The following is a 17,390-nucleotide window of genomic DNA, read 5'->3' on the forward strand; positions in this document are numbered from 1 at the left end:
AGGTAGGCCTCGCCACTATCGGGGACACTTGCTTGCGGCGGGAGCATGGGGTCTGGGGATAAAAGGGGTAGGGGCCCCACTGCGCTCTCCGTGCCCAAGGCCCACCCCCAGCCCCACCCCACTCCACACAAATCGGTAACCTGATGAAAACTGGCCTAACCTGGGGGCCAGGTCGCACATGATCCAATTAAACACCTCATATTTGGCTAAGCCGCGCGGCCATCAAACAGTAGGATGGGGGGGGGGCTGTATCAGGCAGCGCGGTGCTCCAAACTCACCTTGTAGTCCTGGTCCAGCGATGATCGGAAACGTCCGGGTCCGTGACAAAGGGCAACGAGGCCTTACGTTTGTGGTAAAAGCTTTCTTATCTTCTTTGTGGGGCGAAACAGATGGCCCCATAAAGAAGATAAGAAAGCTTTTACCACAAACGTCATTCAAGTAAGCCAGTCTGAAAAGGACGGGGCTTAAAGAGAGAGAAAAACGTCACTAGGACTTCTTCTCCAATGGCTGGCCACCGTTTAGCATGAACGGTGACGCCAGCCAATGGAAAAGAGGGGCGGGGCTTAACCTTACTCGTGAAAATACCTCTATCTCATTAAGTCTCGCCAGCGAGGCTGCGCATGTGCGCAGTCTTACGCTAGCCGAGACCTAAAAACAATAAAATAATGTATGATCTGTTTTAATGAGAATTATGCATTTTGATTGTTTTTTGTTTTTTTACAGCTCATCGGAAAGTCCTTGGGGGAGGAAACTAATACCATTGGGAGAGAACAAGTTAACAAAGCCTACCATGCCTATCGGGAGATCTGCATCGAGCGAGATAACCTGAAAAATCAACTTGATAAAGTGGTATGTAGTGAACCGCCCACTGGAGTAAGCATAACTTGAGTACTTGGGAACCTCCCTGCTTTCATCCATACTGGTGATCTATTGAGTCCAGTGGAATTGACAGTCTGCTGTTTCTGGGCAATCTGAATAGGGCTTTTTATCTGGAACAGCGCATTTTCATGAAATAAGAGCTCTGAAGAAAGTATCTTTACCAGCATGAATACCTAAAGCTGAAATACTTCAAATGCCTACAATACTTCTTTAATGATGACATTAGTTCTGAGAATGAAAATGTGTTTCTGTTGAAAAGTAGCAGTAAAAAAGCTTCTGCTGAAACATCTTGCCTGGAATCCTTGTGTTGGTGCTATATTAATGTATATAATGCACTGCATTGATTTTCCTAGTTAACCTTCTATTCATTAGCAAACCTCACATTCCAGGACCTACATCGAATCAGATGTTTTTTGTTTGTTTAGTTCCCCTACAGCTATCACTAGCCATTACACCAAAACCTACTGCTTACCCCAAACTGACTGTAATAATAAATGCTAGTATCTTTATTTGAAATGTCCAACTACTAGACAGGACTGGCCAGTTATGGCAAATTGCCAAAGGTATCCTACAGATCGGGTTTGACTTATACAACCAGATGCATTTTCTATGGCCAGGTGCATTGGAAGCTGTATTGAAACAAGATTAATCGTGCATTATAGAGCACAGAAAGGTCCAAGGAAAGGAAGACCGAGCTTTACGGCCAATGTAGAAAGCTCATGAAACAGAGTGACTGATCGCACTGAGCATGTGTCTGTTCTTAGTGCCATGGCACTCTGTGTTTTTCTTCACTTGTTGCTGTGACTGCAGGCACATGTGAAAGCATTTGTTCTGACGGAATGCAAGGTTGACCCCCTTTCATACAATTGCACTTGTTCTGTAAGCCATTAGTTTATGTAAACTCCACAAGAGGAAGACTCTTCTCCCAGGTTTTCTGTATAGCATCCCTTAAACATTGCAGATCTTGTTCTAGGGTCTGTTTTTTTTCTCTCTCTTTTTCTCCCGCCCTCCCCTCCCCCCGTGAAACGCACATACCAAAGCATGGCGTGCGTCCTTCAGGAATCAGGAAACCTTCCAGGGTCAGAACCATAAATCCAGCAAGAAACTGAAAACTCTAAAACATTGGCTGGTTGTCCGTGGCATAGAGGGAATCTGAACAGTCTACAGTGATGACTGAAGATCTGATCAGCCCCTTTAGTAGAAGCCAAACACAGCACTGGCCTTGGAACATAAGCCGAATACTGTCAGCCTTTCACAGGTGCTCTTGATTAATCGGCGGCCTTGCAATGCTAAATTCGAGGGTGCAATGAAAGGGTGATGTTGACCCTTCAGAGCACTCTTTGAAAAGTGGACCAAAAATTCCTGACCCAACTTTGATCTGATGTTGCCTTGTATCACATTTGCCCTGTTAGCCATTTCTTTGAGGTCAGGTGACCGAAATGACTGATAAGTTTCCAGGACCGCAGCCCCATCTACCAAGTCTGAATGTGGGGACGGAGCAAGCAGTGCATAGATATAACCACTCTTAAAAATAAAAAAAATGTTTTCGTTAAGGGATAGCGTGTAACTATTAAATTAGGCCCTCCCATAAGTGTTTATTTATTTTTGCTGTACAGTCTGATCATATTGGCCCTTATATTTTCTGCCACAGGTGAAGGAAAATCTGGATTCACTGAGAGCCCTCAACGAACAGTTGCAAAGTAAAGAAGTGGAGCTCCTGCAGTTAAAAACAGAACTGGAAACGCAGCAAGGTGTGCTCTTTAATTTACATCGTGTCATGTTATCGTGTTAGATAGTAGATTTAATGCAGATAAAGCCAAGTGCCACGCCGGTATCGAGACATTTTATGTAAATAGATTATATGAAAGTATGAAATTATATGCGCAAAATACTAACATTGATGTGCAAAGGAAACCCATGGCAGTCCTTGTATAATTAGATCCAAGGATATTACAGTGTTTTGCAAAATACTAAAACAATCGCAAAAATGACTTTTTTGTTAAAAAAGCAACCAAAATGCTGTGCTTTTAAAGTCTTGCCTATGATGATGCCTCTGATGCCTGCTGCAACACACATTGTTAACTTCCAGTGGGCTTAGAACCCACTGATCACTTACCATTGGTTGGGTTTTCCTTGTTGTCTCTCTCATTTGCTTAATTCTTATTCATCTATGGGCTTTCCTTCCTCTTATTGTGTTTGTCCCTCCTCTAGTGTATGAATTCACTACTAGTGTCCTTCCACTGCTACCTTTTCAGTTACTGCTTTCTTCTTTTTGGTTAAGCACTCTACAAGCGTGCATGCATTTTCCAGCTGTCTCCCTCCTATACTTCGTGTGCCTCTTTCTTGTCTGTGTGTTGCTCCCCTTGCTACCTCAGTTGCCATTGTACAGTATGGCTATACATTGTCAAAGCCAGTAGGTTTCATAGGCAACATCTGTTGGCTCTGCAACGTTTATTACAAAAGCAAACACAACATTTTCAACGTGCACTTTCGCCCATCCTTTCAATGTTTCCAGTTTTGTAGTTCGATCAAAGTACAGGAATGTGTGTAGCAGGCAGGAGATATGCTTACTTTATATCCTGCCTGCTGGGTGTGACAACAAGAAGAAAACTCTGGGGACGGTCCCCATCTGTTCTACAGAATTACTTTGAGCAGAGAACCTTAGTTCCCTTCCCCCTTCTGCACAATACCTCTTTTGGCAGTATCCTAGAGGGTGCTGAAGGCTGTTTTCCATCCTCCAGTGAGCAGCATTCTGATGCTGGGAGGAGCAGGCCACTTCTGTATGTTTTATGTTCCTTTAAGGATGAAAGTCCTCACCAACCCAGTGGCTGCATGCTTCATCAACAGGCCCCTCTTCACACTGATTTGACAAGGCACCGGTGTGGGCTTCTACTGTGATGAGTCAAGGGAGCTTTTGAGGATGTTATAATGTGGGAAAGTTATCCTTTTTGCCCTGATATCCACATTTTTTGACTGATACTGGTGGTAAATGACTCTGATTGTGCCATAGGCTCTGCTAACCTGGCCCAGTGCTCTGATTAAAAGGTACACGGTAATTAGGTGTAAATAAAATTGGTACTGACAACCTACCTGTAAGTCCCTAGTGTATGGTAGGTGTTGAGATCTTGAGTCCAACCAGGAATCAGAATGTGGGGATTGCGAGGGAGTGATGTAATGTGCATCGTTAAAGGTGGGAAGGAATTGGTGTGAGCTTGTTCCCTGCCAGTCCATGTACATTGATGTTCCTCAATAAAGAGTACATACAAATCTTACCATGTATTTGGCATCTTTAATTTGACGACAAGCCGACTGGCAGGGTCCACCTGTTTTTTATTTGGCATCTCATTGGTGTTCCTCGGAGTGAGTAGCCTTGTTAACCCTTCCCATGCTGGTGACGGAACTGCTCCGTCACCAGCCTCGGTCACGCTGTGCTGGTGACGGAGCGGTTCCGTCACGGCCCGCTCGGCACGCAAATGCGCAGCGCTGATTTCGGGCCTGCGCGGTGTGTTCCATTGAGTGGGCGGGGCCATGACGGAACCGCTCCGTCACAAGCACAGCGCGCCCGAGGCTCGTGACGGAGCGGTTCCGTCGCGAGCATGGGATCGCCGCGCGGCCCCCTCCTCCCCCTAGCACTGTGGCGGAATTGCCGCCGCAGCCAAGGGGATAAGGAACTTGGAAGCATTTAAGGGTGCGCAGGACAGAGGCGACTCGCATGACGAAGGCGAACGCAGGACAGAGGTTGCTGTTTGTGGTTTACAGACTTTGAGGTGTGCTACCAGGGTCCAGTGACTGCGTTTCTGTAAAGAGTAACTTCCACGTCATCTCTAACTGCCTAACTTGTCCTCCCTACGTGCCTGGCGTTCCTGTGCCACATTCTGATTGGTTTCTGTCCTGTCTCTGGTTCCTGATTGGCTCTTTCCTGCTTCACGTCTGAGCATGCTCAAATACAGAACATCACGGTCTTATTGGTTCCTGCTCCTGTCTCTGCTTCCTGATTGGTTCTTGCCTGCTCCACGTCTCCGCAGGTTCACATATAGAGAGCTGCTGGCTATGTTCTTGCCTGAACTATGTAACTATAACAACGCCTGCATTATTATTGCGATTCAGGTTTCGTGAGGGCGGCAGCTGTCCGTAGGAGTATTTTCGTTGCCGCTTGTTACCGTTTCGGTGATACGTGCACCGTAATTCAGGCATTGTCTTGCCAGATCGATGATCTGCACACCGTATTCCCTCTATTAACTTCTCCATTGCATTTACGCAAGTGCTGTCTACACGTTTGCAGTGCTGACACACATGCATTTCAAATATTGCAGTGTTTTGATAAGAGTAACCTAGAAAGTAAAACAAGTTATTAACCAAAAAGTTTGGATCATGTGTGCCTTTGTGATTCTAGTGGGGTTACACCAATTGAGTAGTTTCACAACAATACAGTAATTATCGAATATTCTTCTACCATATAATGTTTAAGAAAATACATGTACTGGAGACATAAATGCAAAACACAAAGTTTTTTGCGTACTCTCTTTCTTGATCAAAACAAATGTACTGAAATAATGGATTGTATTTTGTGTTTTTAAATGTATATTGATTTTGACCGTAATAATGAATAACAATTTATTTTGTTTATTTTTTTTAAAACTTTGTGTTTTGCATTTGTCTCCAGTACATGTACATGTGTTTTCTTAAACATTATATGGTAGAAGAATATTCGATAATTACTGTAGTGTTGTGAACTTACTCAATTGGTGTAACACCACTATTATCACAAAGCAACACATGATCCTACATTTTAAAATTTTTGGTTAGGGTCTTGTTTTACTTTCTAGGTTAAATTACTCTGTCCCTATCTTGTAATACAGGGTTTTTCCTTTCGTGATTTCTATTTTGATAATAGTAACTGCAGTAACACGTTGATTATATTTACTGTATTTACTTTGTGGCATTGGAGTGCATTCTGTTCTGTGACATGCACACCATTGGAAATTCTATTTATTTTAGACTCCCCACAATTGCACATGTGATAGCTCATCATATGGGTATTCCGTGTTACTATTGGTCTGTAGTATATACTTATGTATAGGGTGTGATATATATTTTTTTACTAGCCATATAGCATACAAAATCATAATGCAGCAAAACATTGTGCCACCGTTAACGTTTGTACCCAGCCCTGACTGGTATAGATTGAGAACAATGGAAGGAGGGTTTTGAGGCCTGCATGAAGGCCATTGATGGTGATGATATCACGCACAAGCAAAAGTATGCTTTGTTAAGACATTGTCTGGGTGCGGAAGGAAGAAAGATTTTAAAACATTCACCGAGATGAAAATTGTTGATGACGGAATCAAACCTCACAAGAACGTTTTCTTAGAAGGCACACGTTTTATAAAAGGCATCAGTTATCAGGGGAACTGGTGGAAAGCTCTGTCGGTGCATTAAGAATGCTAGCTGCCACATGTGAATACCGAGAGTTTGAGGATGAACTCATTCATGATCAGGTGGTTGAGCACACCAAAACTGCAAGAGGTTTTGCTTACGACTCCGAATTTAACATTGAGTAGAGCTGTTGAGTTGACTGCTGGTATAGAAAATACTGTATTGTATATGGCACAAATGTGTCTAGCTCATGACGGCAAGTCTGTTGTTGCGAAAATATTTGGCAAAGGAGAAAATACATTTTCCAAGGATCAAAAAACATTCAAAAAGAGACCTCCATTACCATGTTATAGGTGTGGCAGTCCTTCTTGTTTAGGCAATTCATGTAATTGCCCTACAGTGAATAAAATTTTGTTAATTGCAAGAAAAAAGGGTGTTTTGCTAAAGTAAGCAGGGCAAAGGACAAAGGAAAAACTAAAACTGTAGTTGTGGTGAATGAAAATTATGACAATTATAATTCTTCGCATTCAAGTGAGGAGAGTTGTGCTAAGTATTGAGGAAGGAAGGCACAGGAACCAATGCAGATTATTCTGCCGGTAATGTTTGGACTGTTCTTATGAGGCACAGGGTCAGACTGATTTGCATATGGCCATGTCTGAACTGGGGTGGCAGAGTGGGCTAAAGAACGGTGATGGATTAAACCCAGATCTTTTGACTGGGTGTGAGTGTTTGATTGATTCAGATGCTCCGTCCATCACCACCCCCTTTTGTACCGGTAATGTTTTCATGGCGGGTATTAAAAGACCTTATTGTCAAAAAAGATTTTGTTTTGAGGAAATCTGACATATATCCTGTTGGAAACCGGCTATTTCGGGTAGGCTAAGGCTGACGCCAAAGCCAGGCCGAAACCACCATTCCAGTCAGGGCAAGGAAGTCACACGCCAAGATAACCCCTGCTCACCCTCTAGGTAGCATGGCGCGAGCAGTCTAGGCTAAACTCGGAGGCGATGTGTAAAGCATTTGCGCCAGCGCACAACAGCAACAACATACTAGGTACACCACAAAAGAGACTCCACACAAGGTATATTAAAATAACTTTTGTATTGTCAAAACATATCAGATAGAACTTACACATGTACATTGTGCCAACTGGCACGGCAATATTCACAAGGGATTATTTACAAGACAGGGCCACATGGGCCACTGTCTGAATCAATACTTTGCAGATATAGAAATACTTGTCAGTAATTAGAATAAAAGTATATAAACTTCACTGTAACACAAAGTAACAGTTATAGATCACATCCAGTAACTACTGGGAACAGGTAAGTACCACCTACGCAACCCTAAACCCCTTAGGAGACTGTCGCGCAGGGGACCAGGACCTCACTAGGACCACCTGTACTAAAAGAACAACCACCTAAGTATCACACATCATTTAGGGGTCTAAGAAAGAACACATTACCCATGATGTATGAAACACATTCAGAGGAGTAGTAAAGGAAAACCACCTAACTAGCACACAGCGGTTTAGGGGTCTAAGAAAGGACACATTACCCATGATGCATAAATATACATTCAGAGGAGTAATAAAGAAAAACACATACTGCATAAACCTACACATTCAGCGGTGTTAAGAATAAAGCACATGATGCAATAAAATGGCATTCAGAGGTACCAGAATAATACAGTAGCGCAATAGTCACATGATGTCTAAAAACATTCAGAGGTGCAGGAATAAGACATGATGCAAGAAATCACATTCAGAGGTACGATAACCATACAATTGCGCAAAACCTACATAAGCCACCACCTGTGGCAGTCCCTAGGCCAACTGGCCTTGTTGGGGCTAGAACGCCCTGAGTCTCAATGTCAGGGGCCTAAACGATGCAGGGGCCCACTACTTGCTGGGCCCCTGGGAACACTCACAAGGGCCTAAACGTTGCAGCTGGCACTAAGTGCTGCGCAGCTGGGAAGGCCTGGCACCACGGTGCCCTCGCTGTCCCACACAGGGACTCTCTCCTGAAATTGCGCCTAAACGGTGCAGCTGCCCACTAACTGCTGGGCCGCTGGAGAATCATAAAAACTGCGCCAGGGCCCTCACTGGCCCTCAGGCGCAAACTGCGCCACGCTGGAGCCACTCAGGCTCTACAAACATCTACGTCCCCGTTGGAGCCACACAGGCTCTGGCAGGACACTGCGCAACGTTGGAGCCACCCAGGCTCTGCCACCACGCTGCGCCGAACGTGGGAGCCTTCTGGGGCTCTTAAACAACCACGGTGCTTTCCCGGGCACCAGAACTACACATGCCCCGGAGGGGACGGGCATCGACAATATGCCCCGAGGTGTCCCAGGAGCCATCCAGACTCCCTAAACAAATATGGCCTGCGTCGGAGCCTCTCAGGGCTCGTAGGGGCGTCCCCCACTCCGTTGGAGTCCCACTCGGGGGACCCAGGACCACGACATGCCCCCCTGCGCCTCCCGGCGCTCTGAAAATGAACATGGGCTTTGGAGCCTCAGGCTCCGTTGAAACCTGGGGGCGGCCCACTGTCAGCTGGGGCCGCCCTACCTCCACTCCCGCCCAGGTGCCGCTCTCCGGCACCAGCGCCAGCTGCACGGAGCCCTCCCCAGCCCTTCCGACTCACCGGGCTTTCTTGGGCGGGCTCCTCCGGGCGGCGGCTTCTCTGCTGGGCGGCGGCTCACTCTCGCCGCCTGCGGTGGGGGCCGGCACCGACCATGTGCCTCGCGCCCCCTCCGCTCTGCTCACTCGGGGCTCCCTCTCGACCACGGGAGCCCCGCAACGGCCGCCATCTTCTCCTCGGGGCTCCCTCCACCGAGAGGAGCCCCGCGCACCGTCGCCATCTCCCCCGCCTTCCTTTCCTCTTCCCGCCGACTGCGGGGGCGGGACTTCTGGCCGGCCGGTCAGTCACTTCCAAGTCACTGCGGGCAGCGGACAGGAATAGGAGTTGGACACTGGACCCAGCAAGGGATTCCTAATCTATGGGAACCTCCCCTCTCTACTGGCGTCCCGCCCTGTCATTTTCTCTCATCTGCCACTAAACATAAAGCGCAGGAACACCATCTGAAAATGACACTCTCGAGGAAAAACAAAATCAAAAACAATAATCCCAAACATGTGACTATCTGAAAAACGCTGAGTTTTTGTAATGTAGCCAGTTGTTGCTATGGCATTGTGCAAACACACGTCCAAATCCCACCTCTGCCACCAATGTTGGAAACCGGCTATTTCGGGTAGGCTAAGGCTGACGCCAAAGCCAGGCCGAAACCACCATTCCAGTCAGGGCAAGGAAGTCACACGCCAAGATAACCCCTGCTCACCCTCTAGGTAGCATGGCGCGAGCAGTCTAGGCTAAACTCGGAGGCGATGTGTAAAGCATTTGCGCCAGCGCACAACAGACACAACATACTAGGTACACCACAAAAGAGACTCCACACAAGGTATATTAAAATAACTTTTGTATTGTCAAAACATATCAGATAGAACTTACACATGTACATTGTGCCAACTGGCACGGCAATATTCACAAGGGATTATTTACAAGACAGGGCCACATAGGCCACTGTCTGAATCAATACTTTGCAGATATAGAAATACTTGTCAGTAATTAGAATAAAAGTATATAAACTTCACTGTAACACAAAGTAACAGTTATAGATCACATCCACAGCATTTAGGGGTCTAAGAAAGAACACATTACCCATGATGTATGAAACACATTCAGAGGAGTAGTAAAGGAAAACCACCTAAGTAGCACACAGCGGTTTAGGGGTCTAAGAAAGGACACATTACCCATGATGCATAAATATGCATTCAGAGGAGTAATAAAGAAAAACACATACTGCATAAACCTACACATTGAGCGGTGTTAAGAATAAAGCACATGATGCAATAAAATGACATTCAGAGGTACCAGAATAATACAGTAGCGCAATAGTCACATGATGTCTAAAAACATTCAGAGGTGCAGGAATAAGACATGATGCAAGAAATCACATTCAGAGGTACGATAACCATACAATTGCGCAAAACCTACATAAGCCACCACCTGTGGCAGTCCCTAGGCCAACTGGCCTTGTTGGGGCTAGAACGCCCTGAGTCTCAATGTCCGGGGCCTAAACGATGCAGGGGCCCACTACTTGCTGGGCCCCTGGGAACACTCACAAGGGCCTAAACGTTGCAGCTGGCACTAAGTGCTGCGCAGCTGGGAAGGCCTGGCACCACGGTGCCCTCGCTGTCCCACACAGGGACTCTCTCCTGAAATTGCGCCTAAACGGTGCAGCTGCCCACTAACTGCTGGGCCGCTGGAGAATCATAAAAACTGCGCCAGGGCCCTCACTGGCCCTCAGGCGCAAACTGCGCCACGATGGAGCCACACAGGCTCTACAAACATCTACGTCCCCGTTGGAGCCACCCAGGCTCTGCCACCACGCTGCGCCGAACGTGGGAGCCTTCTGGGGCTCTTAAACAACCACGGTGCTTTCCCGGGCACCAGAACTACACAAGCCCCGGAGGGGACGGGCATCGACAATATGCCCCGAGGTGTCCCAGGAGCCATCCAGACTCCCTAAACAAATATGGCCTGCGTTGGAGCCTCTCAGGGCTCGTAGGGGCGTCCCCCACTCCGTTGGAGTCCCACTCGGGGGACCCAGGACCACGACATGCCCCCCTGCGCCTCCCGGCGCTCTCAAAATGAACATGGGCTTTGGAGCCTCAGGCTCCGTTGAAACCTGGGGGCGGCCCACTGTCAGCTGGGGCCGCCCTACCTCCACTCCCGCCCAGGTGCCGCTCTCCGGCACCAGCGCCAGCTGCACGGAGCCCTCCCCAGCCCTTCCGACTCACCGGGCTTTCTTGGGCGGGCTCCTCCGGGCGGCGGCTTTTTTGCTGGGCGGCGGCTCACTCTCGCCGCCTGCGGTGGGGGCCGGCACCGACCATGTGCCTCGCGCCCCCTCCGCTCTGCTCACTCGGGGCTCCCTCTCGACCACGGGAGCCCCGCAACGGCCGCCATCTTCTCCTCGGGGCTCCCTCCACCGAGAGGAGCCCCGCGCACCGTCGCCATCTCCCCCGCCTTCCTTTCCTCTTCCCGCCGACTGCGGGGGCGGGACTTCCGGCCGGCCGCGACAGGATTGGCCGGCCGGTCAGTCACTTCCGGGTCACCGCGGGCAGCGCAGCGGCCCGATCCTTAGGCAGGCAGGCGGGGGCTGATTCCTTCTACGGGCCAGATGCCTTAGCGCGTCCAGCGCTATAAGCGGACATAAAGCGCTCCTAAGCGCTAGGAAAAGTCCAGATAAAGCGCTCTCAAGCGCTTGGGGAAAATGAAGCGCTCCAAAGCGCTAGACAACAGGCAGAGCGCTCCCAGGCGCTCTGGGGGAAGCACAGCGCCTCCAGGCGCTAGGAATACAGCTCCAGCGCTCTTCCCCAGGGAAATGCAGCTTCTCCATGCTGCCAAGGTCCCAGAGTTTCCCAGGGGGCAAAGCCAAGTCCCCCATCCGCCCAGGCAGGGCAGAGGGGTCCCCCAGGAATCCAGGCAAGTCCATCAGGAGTCCAGGGGTTGGGCAGGACTCAGGGATCCCCCTGAACCCAAGCAGCAGCACGCCCCTGGCAGATTCAAGTCAGAAAAACAAGAACAAATTGGAAGGGAACACAGCCCCTTCTTATACACAGAAAAGGCTTTGAAGTCTTTTGAAGTCTTTGTGTAAGCGAGCCCTAAGCCCTGGGTGTATCTGGTTTCCCTCTCCTGTCAGCCTCAGGTCAGAGGTGACAGGGGGCCATCCGGAGGGAGAGGCAGCAGGGTGGGCTGACAGGCACAGCCTCGCACCCCCAGAGCTCTTCCCTCCCATCCGTGACAGCAGATGGGGGCCTTTCATCTACGGCTGACTCAGACCCCCCTCCTCCAGACAGTCCATCTACCAGCAGGCCCAGGCATCCAGGGCCAGGCCCATCAGCCAATCACGTGCTAGCAGACTCACTACACAATTATGCCAACTTCTAAAAGTGGCGCTTCTAGACTAGACACAGCCATGCCGCATACACCATTCTGCAGCATTCCTTCTCACGAGTTCACACATATCAAACGCGACCCTGCACTCCCCATGCATCAGGAATCTACCATGGGCATACATATTCCCCATTCATTCCTATGGGAGGGCATGTCACTCACCATCCATACACAGAGAGCACACGCACTTTACACTGTACCACAGTGAAAAAGTGCGCAGAGGCCTAAAATCACCAATCCAGGTTCCAAAAACAGGCTAGGAAAAAGCAAAAAGTCACGGGGTGAACCTGCCCAAAGGACCGGGTCCAACATATCCCATAATGTATGGGGGTAAACCTATAGAGGTACCCTGAGAATTTGAGACTTTTTTTTTTTTAAAGGAAACCCATCTGCTTCTACGGTTTATGTAGCCAAGTATGGCTCTTCGTTGTTTGGTTGGAAGGAACAAAGACATTTGGAAATAATTCTGGATCCTAATAAAATAATCGTCTTTTTTTTTTAAAAGAATGTATGAGTGTTAGGGCGATGCAAGTATCTGAGTGGAAGATGACATTTTCCAAAGTTTTCACTGACCAGGTTTGCATGTTGAGAGGATGCAAGCACAAATACAACTTAAAGAAGGTGTGGCACCTGTGGTGTATAAGGCAAGGAAGGTTCAGAAGAGATGAGTTACAGAGGGAATTGCTCAAGCTGCAGGAGCAAGATATAATCAAGCTCATAGAAGGGTCAGAATGATTGTCGCCGGTGGTTCTGGTGCTTAAGCCTTATGGGTCGTTACCCTTGTGTGTTGATTTGAGAGATTTAAATAACAGGATTTGGGTGGACAGGTACCCCTTACCCAATATTACACAGACGCTCTCATTGATAAATGGGGCAAAGTACTTTCCTACTTTAGATATGGCATCCGCTTATCATCATATAGTGTTGGATCACAAGTCACGTCATTTAATATCGTTTGTCACTCTGGAGGTAGCATTCTGGACAGCGGCGAAACTGCGGCCCTCATCCTCCTGGACCTATCAGCCGCCTTCAACACTGTCTGCCACCGCACCCTACACACACGACTCCACAACGTGGGTTCCGAGACAGGGCTCTGGAATGGACCACCTCCTTCCTCTCCGGCAGAACCCAGAGCGTCTGCCTCCCCCTTTCCGTTCCAAAGCCTCTGAGATTATGTGCGGCGTACTAAAAGGATCATCCCTCAGCCCAACATTGTTCAACGTCTACATGACTCCGCTCAACCACGTCGCCCGACTGCACGACCTCAACAGTATCTCCTACGCCAACAATACCCAGCTGATCCTCTCCCTCACCAAGCCGTTGCCGAGTGGATGAAGAACCACCGTCTGAAGCTGAAATCGGACAAAGCGGAGGTCCTCATCCTCGGCCCCACCCCCTCAGCCTGGGACGACTCCTGGTGGCCGACCGCACTGGGAGCAGCACAAACACCCACCAACCCCGCATGCAACCTGGGGTTTATCCTCGACTCAACCCTCTCCATGACCAAGCAAGTCAACGCCGTCTCGTCTTCCTGCTTCAACACCCTCCGCAAGATCTACAGGTGGATCCCCCCGAATCAAGAAGAACAGTCACCCAGGCCCTCATCAGCAGCAGGCTGGACTACGGAAACGCCCTCTACGCAGGAGCCTCGGCCAAACTCCGGAAACGTCTACAATGCATACAGAACGCCTCTGCATGCCTGATCCTCGACATCCCCCGCCACAGCCACATCACACCCCACCTGAGAGACCTGCACTGGCTTACCGTCAAGAGGATCACCTTCAAGCTCCTTACCCATGCACACAAGGCACTCAACAACACCGGACCAGCATACCTCAACAGACGACTCCCCTTCTACACCCTGAACCGCCAGCTCTGCTCCACCGACCTTGCCACCGTCCCCCGCATCCGAAGAGCGACCACCGGTGTCAGATCGTTCTCCCACCTCGCCACCAAGAACTGGAACACCCTCCCCATCCTCCTACGGCAGACCCAGGACCTATTGACTTTCAGAAGTCTGCTCAAGACCTGGCTTTTCGAGCAGTAGCAGCATCCCTCCCTCCCACCCCCTCACCCCCCTAGTGCCTTGAGACCCTCATGGGTGAGTAGTGCGCTTTACAAATTTCTTGATTGATTCTGTTTCAAGAGGATGCCATTTGTTCTAGCTTTGGCTGTTTTCCACCGCCTTATGGAATCCCTGTTCAAGGAAGTAGGAGTCATCTGTTTCCAAGATTTATTCTTGTATGCTAGCGGTAAGTCTAGCCATGACAAAAGGCTGACAGGAGTGTTGTCTGTGTTAAAGGATAAAGGAATGACCTTGAGGGCTGATAAATGCAAATCTGCTGTGGAGAGTCTACATTATCTAGGGCACAAGTTATCGGCGTGTGGCATAGAACTAAAAAAAGATTTGGTAAAGGCCATTGCAGAGGCTTCTGTGCCAGAAGAGAAGGATCAGTTACTTTCCTTTATGGGATTGTTGGAATATTATTCTAAATGTATTCCTAAATGTGCCAAAAGAACGCACAATTTAAAGTTGTAGCTAAAAAACGGAGAAAAGTTTGTGTGGAGTGATGCACACGGCAAGGAGTTTGAAGAAATAAAGTTGTCTCTCCAGTGCCATTCCTCTTAAGCTGTTTGTCACCAAGGATACCAGCATTTTTATCACTGATGCTGGCCTATATGGGTTAGGTGCTGTTACTACAGAAAAGGAATGTTATGTTATGTTAAATTTTATTTCTATAGCGCACGGCTACTCAGATAGTGTCCCGGCGCTTTATTTTGGCGGCTCAGTAATAAAAACATAACACCATAAAAAACACACATAAACAGAAAACAAAAACACACTAAAGGTTAAAAAGCCAGGTCTTAAGGCCCTTCCTGAACAGGAGAAGATTAGAAGTACGGCGCAAGGCCAGAGGCAGAGTGTTCCAGAGCTGAGGAGCCCTCAAACTGAAGGAGCGCCCCCCAATACGGGCCTTCCTCACTCGGGGAACCACGGCCAGAAACAGAGATTCCGACCGCAGAGATCGAGCCGGGCGGTGAAAGACCAACCTATGCTGCAAATACTTTGGTCCGCAGCCAAAAAGCGCTTTGTGAGCCAAAGTCAGCGCTTTGAACATAATCCGCTTCCGGATGGGCAGCCAATGAAGGGACTGCATCAAGCCCGTCACTCTAGCTCGCCTATGAAGGCCAAAAATGGCGCGAACCGCAGAATTCTGCACAACCTGCAGCCGCTGAACAAGATAGTCCGGAAGACCTAGATAGAGGACGTTGGCATAGTCCAATCTAGAGCCAATTAAGGCTTGCACAGTGATCTTTCTATGCTCTTCTGTGAGCAGAGGCAGAAACTTCCGGAGCATCTTAAGAATGCCAAAACAGGTGCCCGACAAGCCAAGGATATGGGATCTCATCGACAAATTATTGTCAATCTTGACTCCCAGATTTTTTGCCACCTGGGATGCCTGTGCAGGGGGGCACATACCCACTGGCCACCAAGCCAGCCAATCAGGATCTAAGGAGCAGCCAAAGAACAGCACCTCCGATTTGTTAGGATTACCTTTGAGGCTGTTCTGCTGAAGCCAGTTGAAGACCAACCCTAGACAGCCCCGAATGCTCTCTCCATCAAAAGCCTGACCTTTCCTACACGTAAAGAGCAGCTGTGTATCATCCGCGTAGGAAACGATCTGGGCCCCAAAGGACTCCACCAGTGCCGCCAAAGGGGTCATAAAGATGTTAAAAAGAGCCGGGCTCAACACAGAGCCCTGCGGAACTCCGACTCCCAATGGCGGCATCTCAGCGGAGCTCGGGGAAGCCCAGACCGTTTGACGGCGGCCCTCAAGAAAAGATGTAAACCAATTGAACACCGTCCCCCTTAGACCGATGTCATAGAGTCTAGCGAGGAGACCCTCGTGGGGGACGGTGTCAAAGGCCGCCGATAAATCAAGCATGACAAGCATGGCCTTGCCACCTGAGTCCAATGTCTCCCTAATGACCTCCGACACCTCCAGAAGTGCAGTCTCCGTACTTAAATTCGGACGGAAACCGGACTGCGTGGGGTGCAACAGGTCATTGGACTCTAGGAAGCTCGAGAGTACGCCATGCACATGCTTCTCCGTGATTTTGGCCAGCGCCGGGAGGAGGGAAATGGGCCTATAATTGGCCAGAGCCTCCGGGTCCATACCAGGCTTTTTGAGGAGGGGGATCACCATTGCCCGTTTCCAGGACTGCGGGACCCTCCCCTCCTCCAAAGAGAGGTTCAAAAGAGGGTTGACCAACGGGTTGACCACAGCCGCCATCTTGGCCAAAAATTTGGCCGGACAGGGGTCTAATGGCGACCCCGATTTGAGATTGGCCAAAAATGCCAGAGATGCATCCATGGAGATGGAAGGGAACTCCGCCAAAACAGAATCCCGAGTGGTCACAGGAGCAAAACCAAGCACCGTGCTGGGAGGCACGTCCGCAGACCGCTCTGTGAAGGAGTCCTGGATCGATTTGATCTTGTCCGTGAAGAACTTAGCCAGATCACAGACCCACGACTCAGATGGAACAATATGAGGCAGATTGGATCTGGGGGCGGTGAATTCCCTCACCACAGTGAAAATCTCCTTGCAAGAATTAGAGGCTGCCTCTATCCTCTTGGCGAGATAGTCCTTTTTCTCGCGAAGGATGTCGCGATGATAGGCATTGACCATCGTCCTATAGGCAAGTCTGGCCTCTAGGTCATACTTGAGGCGCCACGCCCTCTCAGCCACCTTGCACTGGCGGCGAGTGGCACACAATGCCTCAGTGAACCACGGGGCCAAAACCCGCTTAGCCGTGGCCCGAGGAGCCATCGCAGGGGCTAGGTCATTCAGCCTATCTATCAGCCACGCCTGCAGGGACTCAACATTCTGCTCTAAGTCCCCTGAAAGGGGGCACGGATGGTCCGAAAAGGCCTGAGCTAACAGCTCAGGAGTCACCCGATGAAGTGCCCTTGAAACAAATCCATGCTGTCTCGGAGCACTTCTGGGGAATTTCTCCTTGCCAAGTACTGAAAATCTGGCCAACCTATGGTTGGTCCAGAGCACCGGGAGAAGCTCAATATCCACTAAAGGGACTGAGGAAAAAACCTGATCCAAG

The 17,390-nt window shown here is 49.2% G+C and overlaps 1 protein-coding gene across 3 annotated transcripts in view; it reads left to right on the top strand.

Annotated features, from left to right (window-relative positions):
* Window positions 1–17,390, top strand: part of AZI2 (5-azacytidine induced 2) — a 174,908-nt gene that overhangs the window by 75,200 nt on the left and 82,318 nt on the right. For all 3 annotated transcript variants that reach the window (XM_078663951.1, XM_078663952.1, XM_078663950.1), the window contains exons 4-5: window positions 724–849; window positions 2,531–2,630. In XM_078663951.1, coding sequence (XP_078520077.1) covers window positions 724–849; window positions 2,531–2,630 — 226 coding nt within the window. The remainder of the gene's footprint in view (window positions 1–723; window positions 850–2,530; window positions 2,631–17,390) is intronic.

Source organism: Lissotriton helveticus, chromosome 10 (assembly GCF_964261635.1).
Source record: "Lissotriton helveticus chromosome 10, aLisHel1.1, whole genome shotgun sequence".
Lineage (NCBI taxonomy): Eukaryota > Metazoa > Chordata > Amphibia > Caudata > Salamandridae > Lissotriton > Lissotriton helveticus.